The 16463-nt window shown below is 42.7% G+C and overlaps 1 protein-coding gene across 1 annotated transcript in view; it reads right to left on the reverse strand.

The window, feature by feature from the left end:
* Nucleotides 1-16463, reverse strand: part of LOC115096270 (ATP-binding cassette sub-family A member 1-like) — a 618744-nt gene that overhangs the window by 382842 nt on the left and 219439 nt on the right. The window contains exons 16-17 of the mRNA XM_029610773.1: nt 6173-7695; nt 5441-6060 (exon numbers count right to left, since the gene is read on the reverse strand). Coding sequence (XP_029466633.1) covers nt 5441-6060; nt 6173-7695 — 2143 coding nt within the window. The remainder of the gene's footprint in view (nt 1-5440; nt 6061-6172; nt 7696-16463) is intronic.

The raw sequence follows: 16463 nt of genomic DNA on the forward strand, positions 1-16463 counted from the left end.
AAAAACACTAATATTTCCATCAACTCTGGTGCCAGCCTTGACCGGTGAAGGCTCATGATATCCCCTGTCATTGAAAATACATGTTCACTGGGCACACTGGTTGGTGGACATAACAGATATTGCTGAGCCACTTTGGCTAGGTGTAGCCAGACAGTGGACTTGTGTGTCCAATATGTCAGCGGATCTGTCTGCATGTCCTCTGAGGGCTCTGAAAGATACCGTGTCACTGACATTTGTGCTGGTGTCACCTTTGCTTGGGTGGGCTGAGAGTCACTCATGCCAGCTGCTTTCTCTCTAGCCTGTAGCAGAACAGATGATTCTTTATGGGCAACATGCCTTTGGTGTACTGAAGTGCAGGAAGAGGTGGTACTAGCTGTCACTGACAGAGTGCTGCTCCTGCTTGGGCTAGCACAACTCTCGGACGTGCCCACTGCTGTTTCCTCCTCTGCTTCATGCCTAATCTGTCTCTGCCTATGGTGCTCCTGATCATGGACTTTTACTAACAGCAGGTCCTTCACAAATGAAAGACAATTTGGACTGTAGGTGAGTTTCCCTTTCACATGGGGATCACAGACTGTGGCGAGCATGTATATGTGGTCTTCTGTTAAAGGCCTTAATCTCTTTTGCACCTGCTTCTGCAAAAAGTCCAGACAATTCAGTACCTCTAGACAATGCAGCACCCTCTTCCTGTTTAAAGGCCTCCAAATTTTCATCCAGGAAATTAACTATAGGGATGATGTTAGCCAAGGTGGCACTTCTGGAACTCAGCTCCTCCATGACATCCTTGAAGGGCCTCAGGATTTTTACCAGCTGACTCATGACTAACCAATCATGATGCCCTAGGGGATTATGCACACCTATGTCCATTGAACCAGAAAGTTCATGAAGGGGTGTCTGCAGCTCCACTAACCTCTGCAGCATCATAAAGGAGGAATTCCACTGGGTGGCAATGTCTTGAATGAGACGCTTATTAGGCATCTCCAAATCAGTCTGCTTTTGTCGGAGAACCTGCCCCGCCTTCACACTTCTGTGGAAGTGTGCTGCTATATTCCTAAACTTGTATATTAACGTATGCAGGTATTCATTCTCTTGGTGATTGGACTCCATCCCCAGAGCTGACTACACTTCCAGGTGCAGAATGTGTGCAAAACATCGGATGTTCTGAAAGCACCTGTTGCATATTGCCTTTTCCATGTTTGCACCATTGTCTGTGACAAAGAACCCTGCCTGAAGATTCCTGTCTCGCTGGTGTAGTTGCCAACCCGCCAGCATCTGTCTGATGCATGCTAGAATATTGGCTGCGGTATGGTCCTCATCTGTCAGGTGGGTGTGCAGTAAAGCCCACCTCCACCCTAATACTTGTTCACTAATAGAGCTGCTGCCTGCTCCTGCCTCATCCAGGTCTAACCAGTGTGCTCTCAGGGAGAGGTAAGAATGTGCAGCATTCATGGCAGTTCAGATATCGCAGGTGAAATACACACTCCCCTGTGCTTTAGCTAGCAGCACTTGGATGCGACTGCGACACTGGTTGTACAGGCTGGGGATGACCTTTCTGCTAAATGTGGTTCTGGAGGGAAGTTTGTAATTTGGAACTAAGACCTTCTGCAAATGCTTGAAACCCACATTCTCCATTATCTGCAAGGGCTGATCATCAAGGGCAATCATTTCCCCAATGCTCCTGGTTACAACGTTTGAGGCTGCCTGCCTCCTACCCCAGGATAGGAGGCAGGCATACCACCCCATTTCCTCCATGGTGGATTGCAACTTCTGCCACATGACAGGGGGCTGCTGGCCTGCCACCTGACTACTAGAAGGGGCTAAGGGCGTGGGGTGACTCTGCTCCTTTATAACCACTTTACACTGCCTGGAAAAAGGGGTCCCCTAACTGGTACTGCCACCATCCCAAGATAGCAGTACTGTTGTTGGGTGTTGCCTCTTCATATGATGCATCATGCCAAAATTAGTTAGATGCCCCTTTTGCTTGACTCTGCTAATAGCCCTGTCACAGTAATTACACTGAGCAAAACACAGGTCCTCCAACACTTTAAAGTGGCTCCAGATCGCAGATTTCTTTCGTGATCCCTTCTCTATAGCCTTCAGAGTGGATGCTGGCACTGGAGCTGAAGTAGTGGGTGCACCCTGAGAAGCAATGCCAGGGGCATCAGTCATACTCTGTGCCTGCACTGACTGTTCTTCTTCCTCATCATCATCATCAGTTTCATCTCTCCCCTGCAGCACTGAAGTGGAGGCTAAGACAGGACTATCTAATCCTCCTAAACCTTCTTCAGCTATTACTTCTTCCATTTCTGATGATGAAAATCCCACACAAGATGATTCTTCATCAGAATCAGAAGCAAACAGTGCCTGCACTACATTGTCAATGCTAAGTTGAATCTGCTGTCGCACTGCTGCTTTTGGGTGTTGCCCTTTAGTCTTGCATGGTTCAGCCTCCCCTTTCCTCATCTCCAAAACTACAGGGTCAGAAACAGGTGGTGGCGATGCAACATCTTTAAATTTCATTTTTTCCCAGATGGAACTGCCTGCCCCTCCAGAGATTTTAGATTGGAACAGGTCCCTTTTTAGCTTTAATCGGGGACTGGCACTGCCTTTTGAAGTGCCTCTTCTGCCAGTCCCAATCACTAGCTTTACCTGACATTATAGATTTAATATCACTGCCTACTAGAGATTTCAATTAAAATAATTATTTCCAAAAGAGGCCCACTGGGGATTTGGCTTCAGAAAGCACCACTGTCTCAATATATGTGAGTCTGCATAAGAGCCCACAGGCCTACGAGGCAGTGCCTGGATGTACACTTCTACTAGGACCACTGTATGTGCACACACCAAGCTTGTAAGTACAAAAGAGGCCCACTGGGGATTTAGCTTCAGAGAGCACCCCTGTTCCAATATATGTGAGTCTGCAAAACTGCCCAGTACACTGACTTCTTGGCTTAAAAGAGCACAAAGATAGTCTGAGTTCAATTAAAAAAAAAAAACAAAAACAACCTGCAATTAAATAAAAAGCATGGCTTGCTTGGCACAGTAGCAAAAATGAATAAATATATTTTTCAATGGAAAATTCTATCAAACTAGCTAGAAATTAGATATATCGCCCACCCAGAACACCCAAATCATGCTTGCAACCTACCCCAGGGTTTAAAATATAAAAATAACCAGCAATATGCCACTGCTAGCAGCTTGTCTCAGTGGGACAGACATAGAGGCCATCTGAGATCAATAAAAAAAAAGTGTGGTCAAATAAAGCATGGCTAGCTGTGGCATTGTTGCAAAATCGAAGAAATAAATATCTTTTTCAATGGAAAATTCTATCAAAGTAGCTAGCAATTGAGTGCAGCCACCTCCCCGGACCACCCTCAGAAAGAAAGAGCGTGGCACGCCGTGTGCTTAAGGTATAAATACTGCTGCATCATCAGGAATAGCGTCACAGAGCACTAAGTGAGAGCGGCAATTGGGTGCATTAGAAAAATGCTTAGCTCTGATAGGTTGCATTCTGGTCTCCTTGCCAACCTGTCTGACCCACTCTATGACAGGGCTGTGAGGTCACTTATGACTCACAGGAAAAGGCTGGTTTTTGCTATCTCCTATTTCAAATGGCTGCTAAGAAATCACTGCGAGCCAAAATAATGAAACTAATATGATATGTTGTATTCTGGTGGATCGCGATGCTTTTCGCAAACCCACAAATACAACGAATAGGGACTTATGCGATCTGGATTGCCCATGTGTTGAAAACGAATGCACATCCCTATTAATAAGTACAGCATGGCATGAGCAGAGATATCACCTAGCTAATCAGGGTGATATGTTGGAGGTTATAAGTGCACCTCTGGCATATGTAACATATAATTTAACCTGCTGACGTTTGCTTTTGATAGGCAACATTAAAAGCTTTCTTTTCTTTGCTCTTGTGTACAGATAAAGTCCAAAGGATTTCAAACATGTCATGAAAGTATGAAAGACAGAAAATCCATTGCCTTCTTTTAACAGATGGAGAAAATATCAATAAATGCATTTACTTTCACTACTTTTACTATATACTACACAGTCAATTCAAACCCTTTTATTTTTGACTGGCAGGCACCCCATGTATAGAAGCAATTTTCTGTGCTATCCTCAATTTGGTACTGGTTTGCACAGTGCATTCATGTGGAGAATATACATTGTTAAACAGGTTTGAATTGACTCTCATTAGACTATCATGACATCTACACAAGGCTCTCAGAACTACTACTACTGAGCCTCCAAACTAGCCAGTATCTACCTTGCACTTGGTTCCTGAACATCCTGCTACCTGGGTAAGCTTAAAGGATGAAAATGGAAAAAATAAGAAGAGATTAATCATAAATGGGAAAGATATTCTATATCAGAAGGGTTGCAAGCATATGAAAGAACAAGGGCCTTATTTTAAAAAAGAGTCACTCCCACCCTGCATCAACAGCACAGATTTGAATGATAATAGGGTCTGATGTTTTCTGCAACTGTAGGAGAACAATTTCTAAAGGCAAGTAAAGAAGCACTTCCAATGGTTACCAATATGCCCTAAAAATTATGATCCTAAGAAAGAGAGCAAACTTCAAAGTGCCCACATTGGTGCACATTCTCCACATGCTTTTCTTGTGTGGTCTTTGCACTAATTGTCACAAGGAAATTATGTGAGGGCTTCAACTTTGAAAATAGATGTGGGTACAAAGTATGCATGGTCACTGGCACTTGTTTTTTTGGGGGTAGAATTTTGCTTGTAAAGTATGCACGTGGAGTAAATTTTGAAAGGGGTTTCATGCTGAAAAATGCCTCGTACTGTGTGCGTACAAACAATTTCAAAAGTAAGAGGAGTATGCATAAACTCACATGAAGGGCCGGTGCAAGGGTATTAGGCGCCCTAGGTGAAACGTCAGCTATGCCGCCCCCCCCCCCGCCTCCACACACAATTAACTTACATTGTGCATTAATGAAAATAGCGAAGTCTGTATTTATAACAGAACATTTATTTGACATTTTTATGTCATGTAAACCATTGAGATGATTTGTCTTATCGACGGTATAGAAACTCTTTTATAAATAAATAAATAAAAATAAATAAAATAAATAAACATAAACCAAAGCTATACTTGTTGCTCAAACACAACAAAACAATTTACAGTATGGAACAGTCAACAGGACAAAAAATATAGAATATTCAATCCAAATGTAAACAATTTGTGCTACACTTTATACAGGATCTGTATTAGAAAGACTGCACTTTAGAATTTTACTTTCCTTGCTTTCAGTTTAGCAAATGTAGAAATAAGTTTCTGCAAGTCAAGGTTTTGTGCAATTTCATTTTCTATTGACAAGGTGGCCAGCCCAACAAGTCTTTCTTGCATCATTGAGGAACGAATATATGTTTTAATCAACTTTAACTTGGAAAAGCTTCGCTCACCACTGGCCACAGAAACAGGAAGGGTTAAGAGGATGCGGAGGGCAAGAAATATGTTAGGGAAATTATCTGTGAGTTTATGTCTGCATAGAAAGTTCAATACATCTTGTGGTGATGAGCTCTTCTGAATTCGTCTTGCGATGGCTTCCAATTCACTGCACATATCAGAAGCAACAATATCTTTAGAATCCCCATGTTGTAAAACTTTCTCCAATTTCAAGCACTGTTCCAGAATGTCTTTTGATGTACTAAACTGCAAACTGTGAATATTGTAGAGGAAGCCAAATCCAGAACTAATGTCATGCATTTGTGTGAATCTTTCCTCAATTGATTGTATTGCTGCATCAAGGACTGCAAAATAAAAGTTCACTTTGAAGTTTTGTTCAGCACTCTGAATAGGGTTATCATCGGCTTCATATGTGAACTGCTTCTTTTTTTTCCTAATCCGGACTGGATCTGGTTCAAAGCTTACTGGTATCTCCAACTCCTCAGCAAGTTCACGTGCATCTACCAGTGTTTTTGCAAACCCTTCATCACTCCTGCAGTCTAAAAGAAATTTATTGGTTCCACTCAGTTGCTCAATGGCATTGTGAATGTCAAATTCCTTCATCTGAAGTTGTTTGCTAGTTATATTGATCTCAAAAAGGATGTTATGCCACACAACAAGAGAAACCACAAACTTGAAGCATGAAATACTTTTTGCAAGAGCTTGTGCCTCTACCCGTGAGGTATTACCAGATGATCCTTAGGGTAGTGTTGACAGCAATTTCAGTTAGTGCATCATAGATATCACCTAGTTGATAGCGAAGAGGTTTCAGTGCATGAATTCGACTTTCCCATCTTGTTTCACTCAATGGTTTCACTGTAAGAGCAGGCACATGGCGCATTAGAACTTCCCAACGTCGTGTTGAAGCAGAGAAATACACATAAACATTTTGTACTAGGCTAAAGAAAGCCATTGCTTCCAAGCAACATTTAGCAGCATCACTAACAACCAAATTCAAAGAATGTGCACTGCAAGGAACAAATAAAGCCCGTGGATTAATATCCAAAATTCTTCGTTGTACACCATTTTCTTTCCCTTTCATATTGCTTCCATTATCATAGCCTTGACCACGTAAGTTTTCAATGGGCAATGACATATCTTCTAACTGGCGAAGGACAGTGTCTGCCATTACAGCACCAGTGGTCTCCTGGAGTGGCACAAATCCCAAAAAATGTTCCTTTATGGTTACAGGTTGAGAATTATCAGGGTCTGAAGCAGTGTCCACAAAGCGAAGGATCATGGTCATTTGTTCAACATGGCCTACATCTGGTGTACAATCTAAAATGATTGAAAAGTACTTGGCAGTATGAGCAGATTTCAGGATTTCTTCTTTGATAGCACTGGATAAAAGCTGAATCAGTTCATTTTGTATAACTTTGCCAAGGTAGTGGACATGTGTCTCAGCGTTTCTTATCTTACGAAGATGTTCATCCATAAGTGGATCAAACAAAGCTAGATATTCTACAAATTTCAGGAAGTTTCCATTACCAGGTGTGTGCAATCTATCATGTGTTCCCCGGAAGGCCAGATTTTGCATACCAAGAACTCTCACCAAAGCAATCAGTCGTTCCAAGATTTGCTGCCAATACTTTTCTTGTTGTTTAATGACACGCAAATTTTCTTCATCAATTGTTTTCATGTTTTTCAATCGCATTTCAAGTTCCTTCCAATTCTGAAAGTTCTCCAAGTGTTCACCACTTCTCTCGTGCAAAGCTAGAATTGCAGATATGTTCTTCCAATCTTTGGAACCTTTCTTAGCAAGAGATGAGGCACCAGGGTTAATGGTAAACAGCATGCAACAAAAGCAAAACACAGAGTCCTCTGACACAGAGTACTGTAGCCACAAATGGGGAATTTCATCTCCATTGCCAAGGCTCCTTTTGTAATGAACTGTTGAAAATTTTCTTTGATTACTATCTTTAGGGAAATGAAATTGCATAACTTGTTCTGGTCCATGTTCCACCAACATTTGTCGCATACGATCATCGCTTTTGGATAGTAAATTGACCCAAGTAGCAGGATCACCGTAGTTCAACTTCATGGATTGTTCTTCTTCACATCCTTTCAAATCTTGATCCTTTTGGACCTCACTTGGTTCGCCTTCCATATTTTTATGTTCTTCAGATTCTACTTCAGATTGTGAAACTGTAGGCAAAACAGTCATCTCTGCTTCAGTCTCAGACAGATCCCTTGAACTACCTTCTTCTTGATGCTGTAGGTGAAAATATTTCAGCAAGGAATCTTCTTGCTTTGCCTATTCTTTTTTCCTATCAGCCTTCCGTTTGCGATACTGTGCCCCTGACAATTTCTTTCTTTCTGCCATAATGTCACGTGAACTGAAAAATCAAAATTTTGTGTTTCTAGATATTTTTTACTATGATATGCATAATACATTTAAATGCACTGACCAAACATTTAAATCCATGTAAAATAGATACTCCAAACATATGTAGGAAAACTGCCATACCATAAGAGCACTAACTCCCAGGGCTCAAACAGCAAAAATCCTATTTATGAAAAATATTACAATAGGTGCTAGATACATCAATTCACCTTCTACTGGAAAACAGAACAAGTTGGATTGCTCTAGATCCCTACCCAGAAAACAATAGCAAAATACTTCACCTTGGTCATGCATAACACAGACCCTTACCAAATGCAAAATAAGTAACTGCAAATTAGAACTCAAAAACTGAAATGGAAACCACAAGTAGCCAGACTCTGCATGTAGTGCAGTACTGTAGAAACTAACACATTTGACTCCTGAGGGAATTCTGCACAAATGTGCAATGCAAAATTCCCCTTTTACACAGAATTCTAAAATTCTGCACAGAATTTGCAACTGTGTATGGGCAATAGCATAGACTAGAAGTGGAAGGGTGTCGATGGTTGTAGGAAGAAACTGGCTTGGTAAAGTGTGCAGAATTTTGTTATTCCAGGAGTGAAAAATACAAACATAAAAGATGCACATTCCCCAAAGCTGACATATTGCTATCACTAAACAGAAAATGGTGGGACAAAGCACAGACACACACACACACCCTCAAACAGGCTCCCTCTCTCTCTTGCACACACACACATATACCCTCACATACATTCCCTTTCTCTATTGTACATAGGCACTCTCTCTCTCTCTGGCAAACAGGCTCTGCTCTCTCCTTCAGATGCTTCTCCAAAGTTTCCTTCCTGAATCTCAATTACTTCCTCAATCTTTCCCTATTGTCTTCTCCAACCATCTCTTTCTCCCTCCAGGCCCTATCACAGTCCCTGTTCTTTCTCCCCTCAGGGCTATTCCTCTTCCTTTTTCTTCCCTCAGGGCTATTCCACCTCCTCCCCACCCCCCCTACCTCCATCTAATGGCCCAACCATTATTGTCCTGAGATCCCCCCTCCCTCCTCAGCAGAAGAACAGGCCAAGCTACTACAGATCCCTACAGAGAAACCACATGCTAAAAGAATGCTTCATCTCAGTCTTTGCATGCAGAACACAAACTCTCACCAAATACAGAATAAAGCCACATAAAGTATAAATAGAAATGCGCAGACAAAAACTAAACTGTAAAATGTATCACGCCAGACTCTATACAGTGCAACAATGGAAAAACAAAAATGTCACCATTCTTCATGAAACAATCAATAAAATCAAGATATATAAATCATGAACCATAATATCATACTAATAAAATAATTTCAAAACAGCTGATGAATAGAATATCCAATAATTAAAGACTCAAGCAAATTTTGAAACCTTTATCAAAACACCAATAAAATATTTCAAACAGAAGACATCACACACTACCCAATAATTAAAATGGTAGTCAATCAAGAAAAATTAATTTTAAAAGCCACATTTACTTACCCTCTCCAGCAGTTCTCCTACTTCTTTTCCTTGCAGGCCACACCAGAAGCAGCAGTAGCTGCTGAAGCTGTCCTCATGGTCCTCTTCCTTAGGGACCACAACCAGTCTCTTCTCTCTCTTTCACTCACACACACACACACACCAATCACACCCTCAAGACCAGTTTCTGTCTCTCACACACCAATCATCTCCCCAACCAGTATCTCTCTCTCACACACAAGCACACACATACCACCAGTCATCTCCCTGTTCAGTTTCTCACATATGTCGCCTCTCTGGCCAGTCTCTCTCAATCACACAATGCTCTCGCTCCCCTTACTTATACGCAGGATTTCAATCACACACATGCCCTCCTCTCACAGCCACAAGCCAGCCAAAAACACGCTCCATCTCTCTCTCGTACACACGCGACTCACACACGCACCATTCCTTTCTCACACACACACACACACGCGCGCGCCATTCCTTTCTCTCACACACAGAAGCACACTGAAGGGCCATTCCTTTCTCACACACACAGAAGCACACTGAAGCGCCATTCCTTTCTCACACACACAGAAGCACACTGAAGCGCCATTCCTCTCACACACACACACACACACACACCCATCCACCCAGAAGCGCCATTCCTTTCTCACACACACACACACACCCATCCACCCAGAAGCGCCATTCCTTTCACACACACACACACTCTGCCGATCTAAGGCCCCCAGCTGAACAGCTGGTCTCCGTTGGGGGTTAGCAGCACTGGTGTTGATTTTTTCACCGCCGGCCACGATTTTTTTTTCTTCGGCCCCCGCTGCTTGGTCTCTAGCGGGGGCTGACTAGGTGGCGCCCATCTTCTTTCTTCGGCTCTCGCGGGCTTGGTCTCCCGCGGGGGCTGTCTGGGAGGCGCCGGGCCGGCCCATCTTCTTTTCTTCGGCCTCCGCCGGCCACAATTTTTTTTTCTTCGGCCCCCGCTGCTTGGTCTCTAGCGGGGGCTGACTAGGCGGCGCCCATCTTCTTTCTTCGGCTCTCGCGGGCTTGATCTCCCGCGGGGGCTGTCTGGGAGGGGCAGGGCCGGCCCATCTTCTTTTCTTCGGCCTCCACCGGCCTCGATTTTTATTTCTCCGGCTGGGGCTGGCTGGGTACAGCTATTATTGCTTCAAGGGGGCTGCAAATAAAAATTTGCCACCTACCTTGAATTGGAGGTCACTGGGCTGAATGCAGGCTGCACGCGGTCGAGACCACGTGACCAGCTAGACCGGCCCACCGGGGGAAGCCCGATCCCCCGATAGGTCAATCCGCCCCTGCTGGCTGAGCAATCAGATTGGGTCTTGTTAATTATCATGGCCGGCGCCATGATAATTAATTAAATCTGTCTTTGGGGCGGGCTGCCGGCAGCGGCTCTTTTATTTTTATCGGGGAGGGGCGGCGGCGGCTTAATTCAGCTCTTTTATTTTTACCGGGGCAGGCTACGGCTCTCTTAATTTTACCGGGGCAGTGCCGCCCCCGGGAAGCTGGCGCCCTAGGCGACCGCCTAGTTCGCCTAGTGCTTCCGCCGGCCCTGCTCACATGGTCCCACAGGAAAGTAAACCCATACCAAGTTTGGGGAGTGTCAGGGCATGGTTTGAATGTTCACTATTACTTTTCTATTTTATAGTGAATATATGCGTGTATGTCATCAAGACTGTGTGAATGCTTTTACACCTGCTATTTAATGCACCAATTTCAAACTTTGGACCTTGTGTTTGGCACGCTGCTTCTCATAGTGATTAGAAAGGGCACTTTGCTAGGAGTAAAGAAAGAGTGTAGGGACAGCTAATCTGGATATCATTGTTCTTGCCCATAAGATTGTTTGGTGTGTCATGTTAGGTTAAATTGTTGGTCTGTCATTCTATCTTATTCAGGTTTTGCTTCTGTTCTTTGGGGAAACTTTTCAGTGGATGGTACAGTATGTGTGTGTGTATGTGTGTATGTGTGTGTGTATGAGACCGAGGCTGATAAGGGTTAATTGGGTTTGTGCATGTGTGACTCGGGCAGATTAGGTATAACTGTGTGTGTGGGTGTGTGTGTGGGTGTGGGTGTGTGTGGGTGTGGGTGTGTATGTGACTGGGGCTGACTGGAGTAACTGGGGAGGGGGGTGACAGACAAAATGAGTAGTACATACTTGTGGATACTCAGGGATCAATGTTTTGGGAGGGAGAGATAAAAGCAGAGACGTAGGTATCTCTTAGATAGTATACAGGATCAGGTAACAATTTTTGGATGTCTGAGGAACAAGTATTTTTCAGCTTAAGGTTCAAGAAAGAAATCACATTTAACGTTAGCAGCCACCACCTTAACCCGCGTGGCCATCATCCCTCACTTCTTACTGCTTATGGCACATTGCACACAATTATGCATCCATCATCCAATAAAAGACAACACCAAACTGTCAATTGGTATAATAAGGATGACGCTTTTATTAAAGAGGTTATTAAAAACCTAACCATTTGATACCCGGGCCAGTATGATGTCACCTCCACTGCCTGCCATAGGGACCAAGCAGGGCAGCTTTACTCCATGGGCCCCCCCGTCTTGTCCACCAGCAAAGGGGGCCCCAAACATCGGTGCATTCCGCACCCCACATTTGGCACCGCCCAAGGTGCTGATCGGCTACCACCCCGTCCTGTGATGCCACTGGCACCACTTGCAAAATACCCAACCTGCCCGGGTAACCACCAAAACATGGGACATCCTTACTGCCAATCGGCTTGGAATATCTCATGCTCCTCTTCTCTGCCTTCTCTCCAACAGATGATAGAGAATATTCACTCAAAACCTGCTCATGATTCCACAAACACATCCAAAGACTGTAGCAAATGACAACTTGTGGACTTTTACCTGAACTGAAAGTGGACAATTTAGAGACAGACAATGTACATTTTATTTATTTATTTATTAAAGGCTTTTATATACCGACTTTCTTGATACAAATCAAATCAACTCGGTTTACAATGAACTAAGCAAAAAATATAATTAACCAATCAACAAGAGGTACGGAGCATACAGTTACATTATAACAAGGAAACCTTAACTTGGAATAAGAAAATAAAGAAGGGGTGAACGGAAAGTAAATAATTAAATTAAAATAAATACTATATACAGAAGAGGGGGCAAGGAGCCAACCTCTTTAATAGATACTATGTATGAGAAAATTGAAAATTTATTTACATATGTGGGTGGTGGACATGGCTAAAACACTTTTTAGTTATTTAAATCACTTTGATGATTGTCCTCAAAATGTGGAAGAAAAAATAAGACATCGTCTATGAGTTCAAAAAGTGAGCACAGTTAAAACCGTATGTACACATTCTTTCATAACTGTCTAATTCATGGTAGATAGTAGGGATGTGAATCGTTTTAGGACGATTAAAATTATCGTCCGATAATTTTAATATCGTCTTAAACCGTTATGGAACACAATACAATACAGATTCTAACGATTTATCGTTATAAATCGTTAGAATCGTGAGCCGGCACACTAAAACCCCCTAAAACCCACCCCCGACCCTTTAAATTAAATCCCCCACCCTCCCGAACCCCCCCCCCAAATAACTTAAATAACCTGCGGGTCCAGCGGCGGTCCGGAACGGCAGCGGTCCGGAACGGGCTCCTGCTCTGAATCTTGTCGTCTTCAGCCGGCGCCATTTTCCAAAATGGCGCCGAAAAATGGCGGCGGCCATAGACGAAAAAGATTGGACGGCAGGAGGTCCTTCCGGACCCCCGCTGGACTTTTGGCAAGTCTCGTGGGGGTCAGGAGGCCCCCCACAAGCTGGCCAAAAGTTCCTGGAGGTCCAGCGGGGGTCAGGGAGCGATTTCCCGCCGCGAATCGTTTTCGTACGGAAAATGGCGCCGGCAGGAGATCGACTGCAGGAGGTCGTTCAGCGAGGGTTCCGGTGCCTCGCTGAACGACCTCCTGCAGTCGATCTCCTGCCGGCGCCATTTTCCGTACGAAAATGATTCGCGGCGGGAAATCGCTCCCTGACCCCCGCTGGACCTCCAGGAACTTTTGGCCAGCTTGTGGGGGGCCTCCTGACCCCCATGAGACTTGCCAAAAGTCCAGCGGGGGTCCGGAAGGACCTCCTGCCGTCCAATCTTTTTCGTCTATGGCCGCCGCCATTTTTCGGCGCCATTTTGGAAAATGGCGCCGGCTGAAGACGACAAGATTCAGAGCAGGAGCCCGTTCCGGACCGCTGCCATTCCGGACCGCCGCTGGACCCGCAGGTTATTTAAGTTATTTGGGGGGGGGTTCGGGAGGGTGGGGGATTTAATTTAAAGGGTTGGGGGTGGGTTTTAGGGGGTTTTAATGTGCCGGTTTTTCGATTTTTCGATTTTTCACGATTTTTAATGATTTTTCACGATATTTTACCCCCCCAAACGGCAACAATACGATTCCCTCCCCCTCCCAGCCGAAATCGATCGTTAAGACGATCGAGGACACGATTCACATCCCTAGTAGATAGCACCTTCAGTGAATAAACAGTATAACAAAATAGCATTTTCATCAAAAGAAGCCATGTTTATTTTTAAATTCAAGTAATGTAGACTAGTTTTCTTTTCTCTTTGTAAAATAAAACATATCTTGAATTAAAACCAAAGCTTGTTTAAACATCTGTTTTCAATTTCAAGGACTTGGTCTTCATAGCCTAATTAAAAAGCACATGCTGAGGTGTACAATTTTTAATTTCAGAACTGCAGATCATAGTAGAAAAACGCCACAAAAATGAGAGTTTTAGAAAAAAAAAGATCTTAATGAAATAAATGCTAGAAGTTATTTGAGAAATTCACTGCTCCTCAATTAAAACATCAAGAATTAATTGCTGTGGTGGCATAGGCTAATTTGCTTGTAGAAATATCTCCCAATTATAGCATGCAATCTGTTCTGGTTTAAAAATCACCATTACTTTGAAAGACATTTTGAGAATTGCCATCATGGTTATTTTCCTGCTATAGACTGTCATTGATGAGAGCAACCAAGAAATAAAGCACTGTCACTTTAAAAATAATAGAAAATTGCAACATCCTATTCAGACACAGTTAAAGAAATCAGTCACATTGAGGTGTTACACTTGGAAGTGTTAATTCTGTAAAAGACAACCCCCAGAATTTTAAAAGATTTTACAGAGTCATATAGCTTCCAAAACTGGCCATTTCAACAATCCTATTCTCCTATCCTCCTAACACTCTTATCCAGATAATATATGCTGTGTTGGCCTTTCTTCCAAGACAAAAATAAGTGATTCCTAATCATCTCAAGATATGAAGCATTAACCTAAGGAGCAGCACCAGTCTAAACTTCTTTAATTTAATTAATGCCCATTGTTTTGGTACTTCAAGTCAGATTACATTCAGGTATTGTGGGTATTTTCCCTATCCCCAGAGAGTTTACAATTTAAGAGGTCAATTTTAAAATGAGTGTGCATGGGCCTATACAGGCCCATATTGGTGCATGAGCAAGGATGTGCTAGAATTTTTAATAGTGCACGTACTTATGCACGTATGTCATAAAATGCACCAACCACGCGTTGGTGCATTTTATAACATACGTGCTCCTAATTTTAAGAGGTTACTCGAGCACAACTAGTACGTGTTTGTCTATAATAGGACCATGTTTGCTTTTATGTGCATAGGTCAGAGAATTTTAAAACATGCTCGCACAAGGCACATTCACAGTTTTCCAATTTGTCCACCAGTTTGTCCAGTTAATAGCGAGGTCTGAAGAACCCCTCTGGTTTTTCAGTCTGCATGCTGCCCAGTTGACCCAGACCCCTCATTCTGGCCTATACAGATTTGATCCTCATTAGGAGCTGAAGTAAAGTTATGTGGATATCTGGCATACACGTGCTGAGGGTTTTGTTTTTAAATTTTGGACCTATGCGTGTAAGATTTGGCCCTGCCCTGAACACCCCCTTGTTCCTCATGCATGCATAGGTACATACACGCATATTTTGAGGCTTTTTAAAATCTGTGTTGCTCACATACATGTGCATATGGGCATTTTTGTGCAAGCAATGCTTTAAAAATTGACCTGTGAGTTTGGGCCTGAAGCAATGGAGAATAAAGTGATTTGCCCAAGGTCACAAGGAGCAGATGTGAGATTTGAACCCTATTTTCCCTGGGTCATAGCCTGCTGCTCTTATCACTAAACTACTCTTCCCTATGACGCTGGTTTAAGACACATGATTAATTGTCTCATAAAAAGTTGAATCTACTGCATAACTTAACAGTTAATAGTTACCGTATGGAAGTGAGAACACCTTTTAAATAATGTTTGTGCCTTACTACACAAATAAGACCCAAATCCCTCCTTTTATAAATCTTGGTACAACACACACACACTATGCAAACATTGCTGTTACTTGTAAAGTCAGAGAGCTAGGCTGTACATTTTCAAGTGTTTTAATATTTCATCTAACTGGAGGCAAAAAAAAAAAATTTTTGCCCATTATCCAGGAATTACTGCTCTGGCAGAGTTGACTTGATGATGGTCATGAATAGAAAACAAATAATCTTGGGACATACACAATCTTGCATAGGACCTGGGGCTTAACAAAGGTCTCAGTGATTTCCCCATATCATTATTTTTTTATCCATAATGGTAATTAAGAAAACTCTGCATGACAAGTAACAGCTGTAGGATGGCAGAATTTTAGATAATGACTGTCAACTGCAATATTTTCCTCATCTTTGAAAGATGAAAAGATAAAAAAGGCCCTACTCGGGCCTTTTTTACTCTATTTACTTCCAAGCTGTAAAGCCTCCAAGTTTATAGTCCTTGTTCAATGTAACTTTCTTGCTCTCTTTCTGATTATAACTTATTGTTCCGTTTTTTGTTACAAGTTTCTATCCCTCGTTCGAGGTAAACCGATCTGATATGGTATTCAACCATGAAGCTCGGTATAGAAAAATGTGAAATAAATAAATAAATAAATCTCTAATTCTGCCTCACTTTAGTGACTTTTCTGTGCAGTCACATATCATTTATATTTGAACATCCTCAAATATTCTGTTGCCAATTATAACTCATCCCCTTTTCAAGTGCTAATCATGAGAATGATAGGGGATCAGCAGAATCACATAATTTAATTGCCCCTC

The sequence above is a fragment of the Rhinatrema bivittatum genome, chromosome 1 (genome assembly GCF_901001135.1).
Source record: "Rhinatrema bivittatum chromosome 1, aRhiBiv1.1, whole genome shotgun sequence".
Taxonomy (NCBI): domain Eukaryota; kingdom Metazoa; phylum Chordata; class Amphibia; order Gymnophiona; family Rhinatrematidae; genus Rhinatrema; species Rhinatrema bivittatum.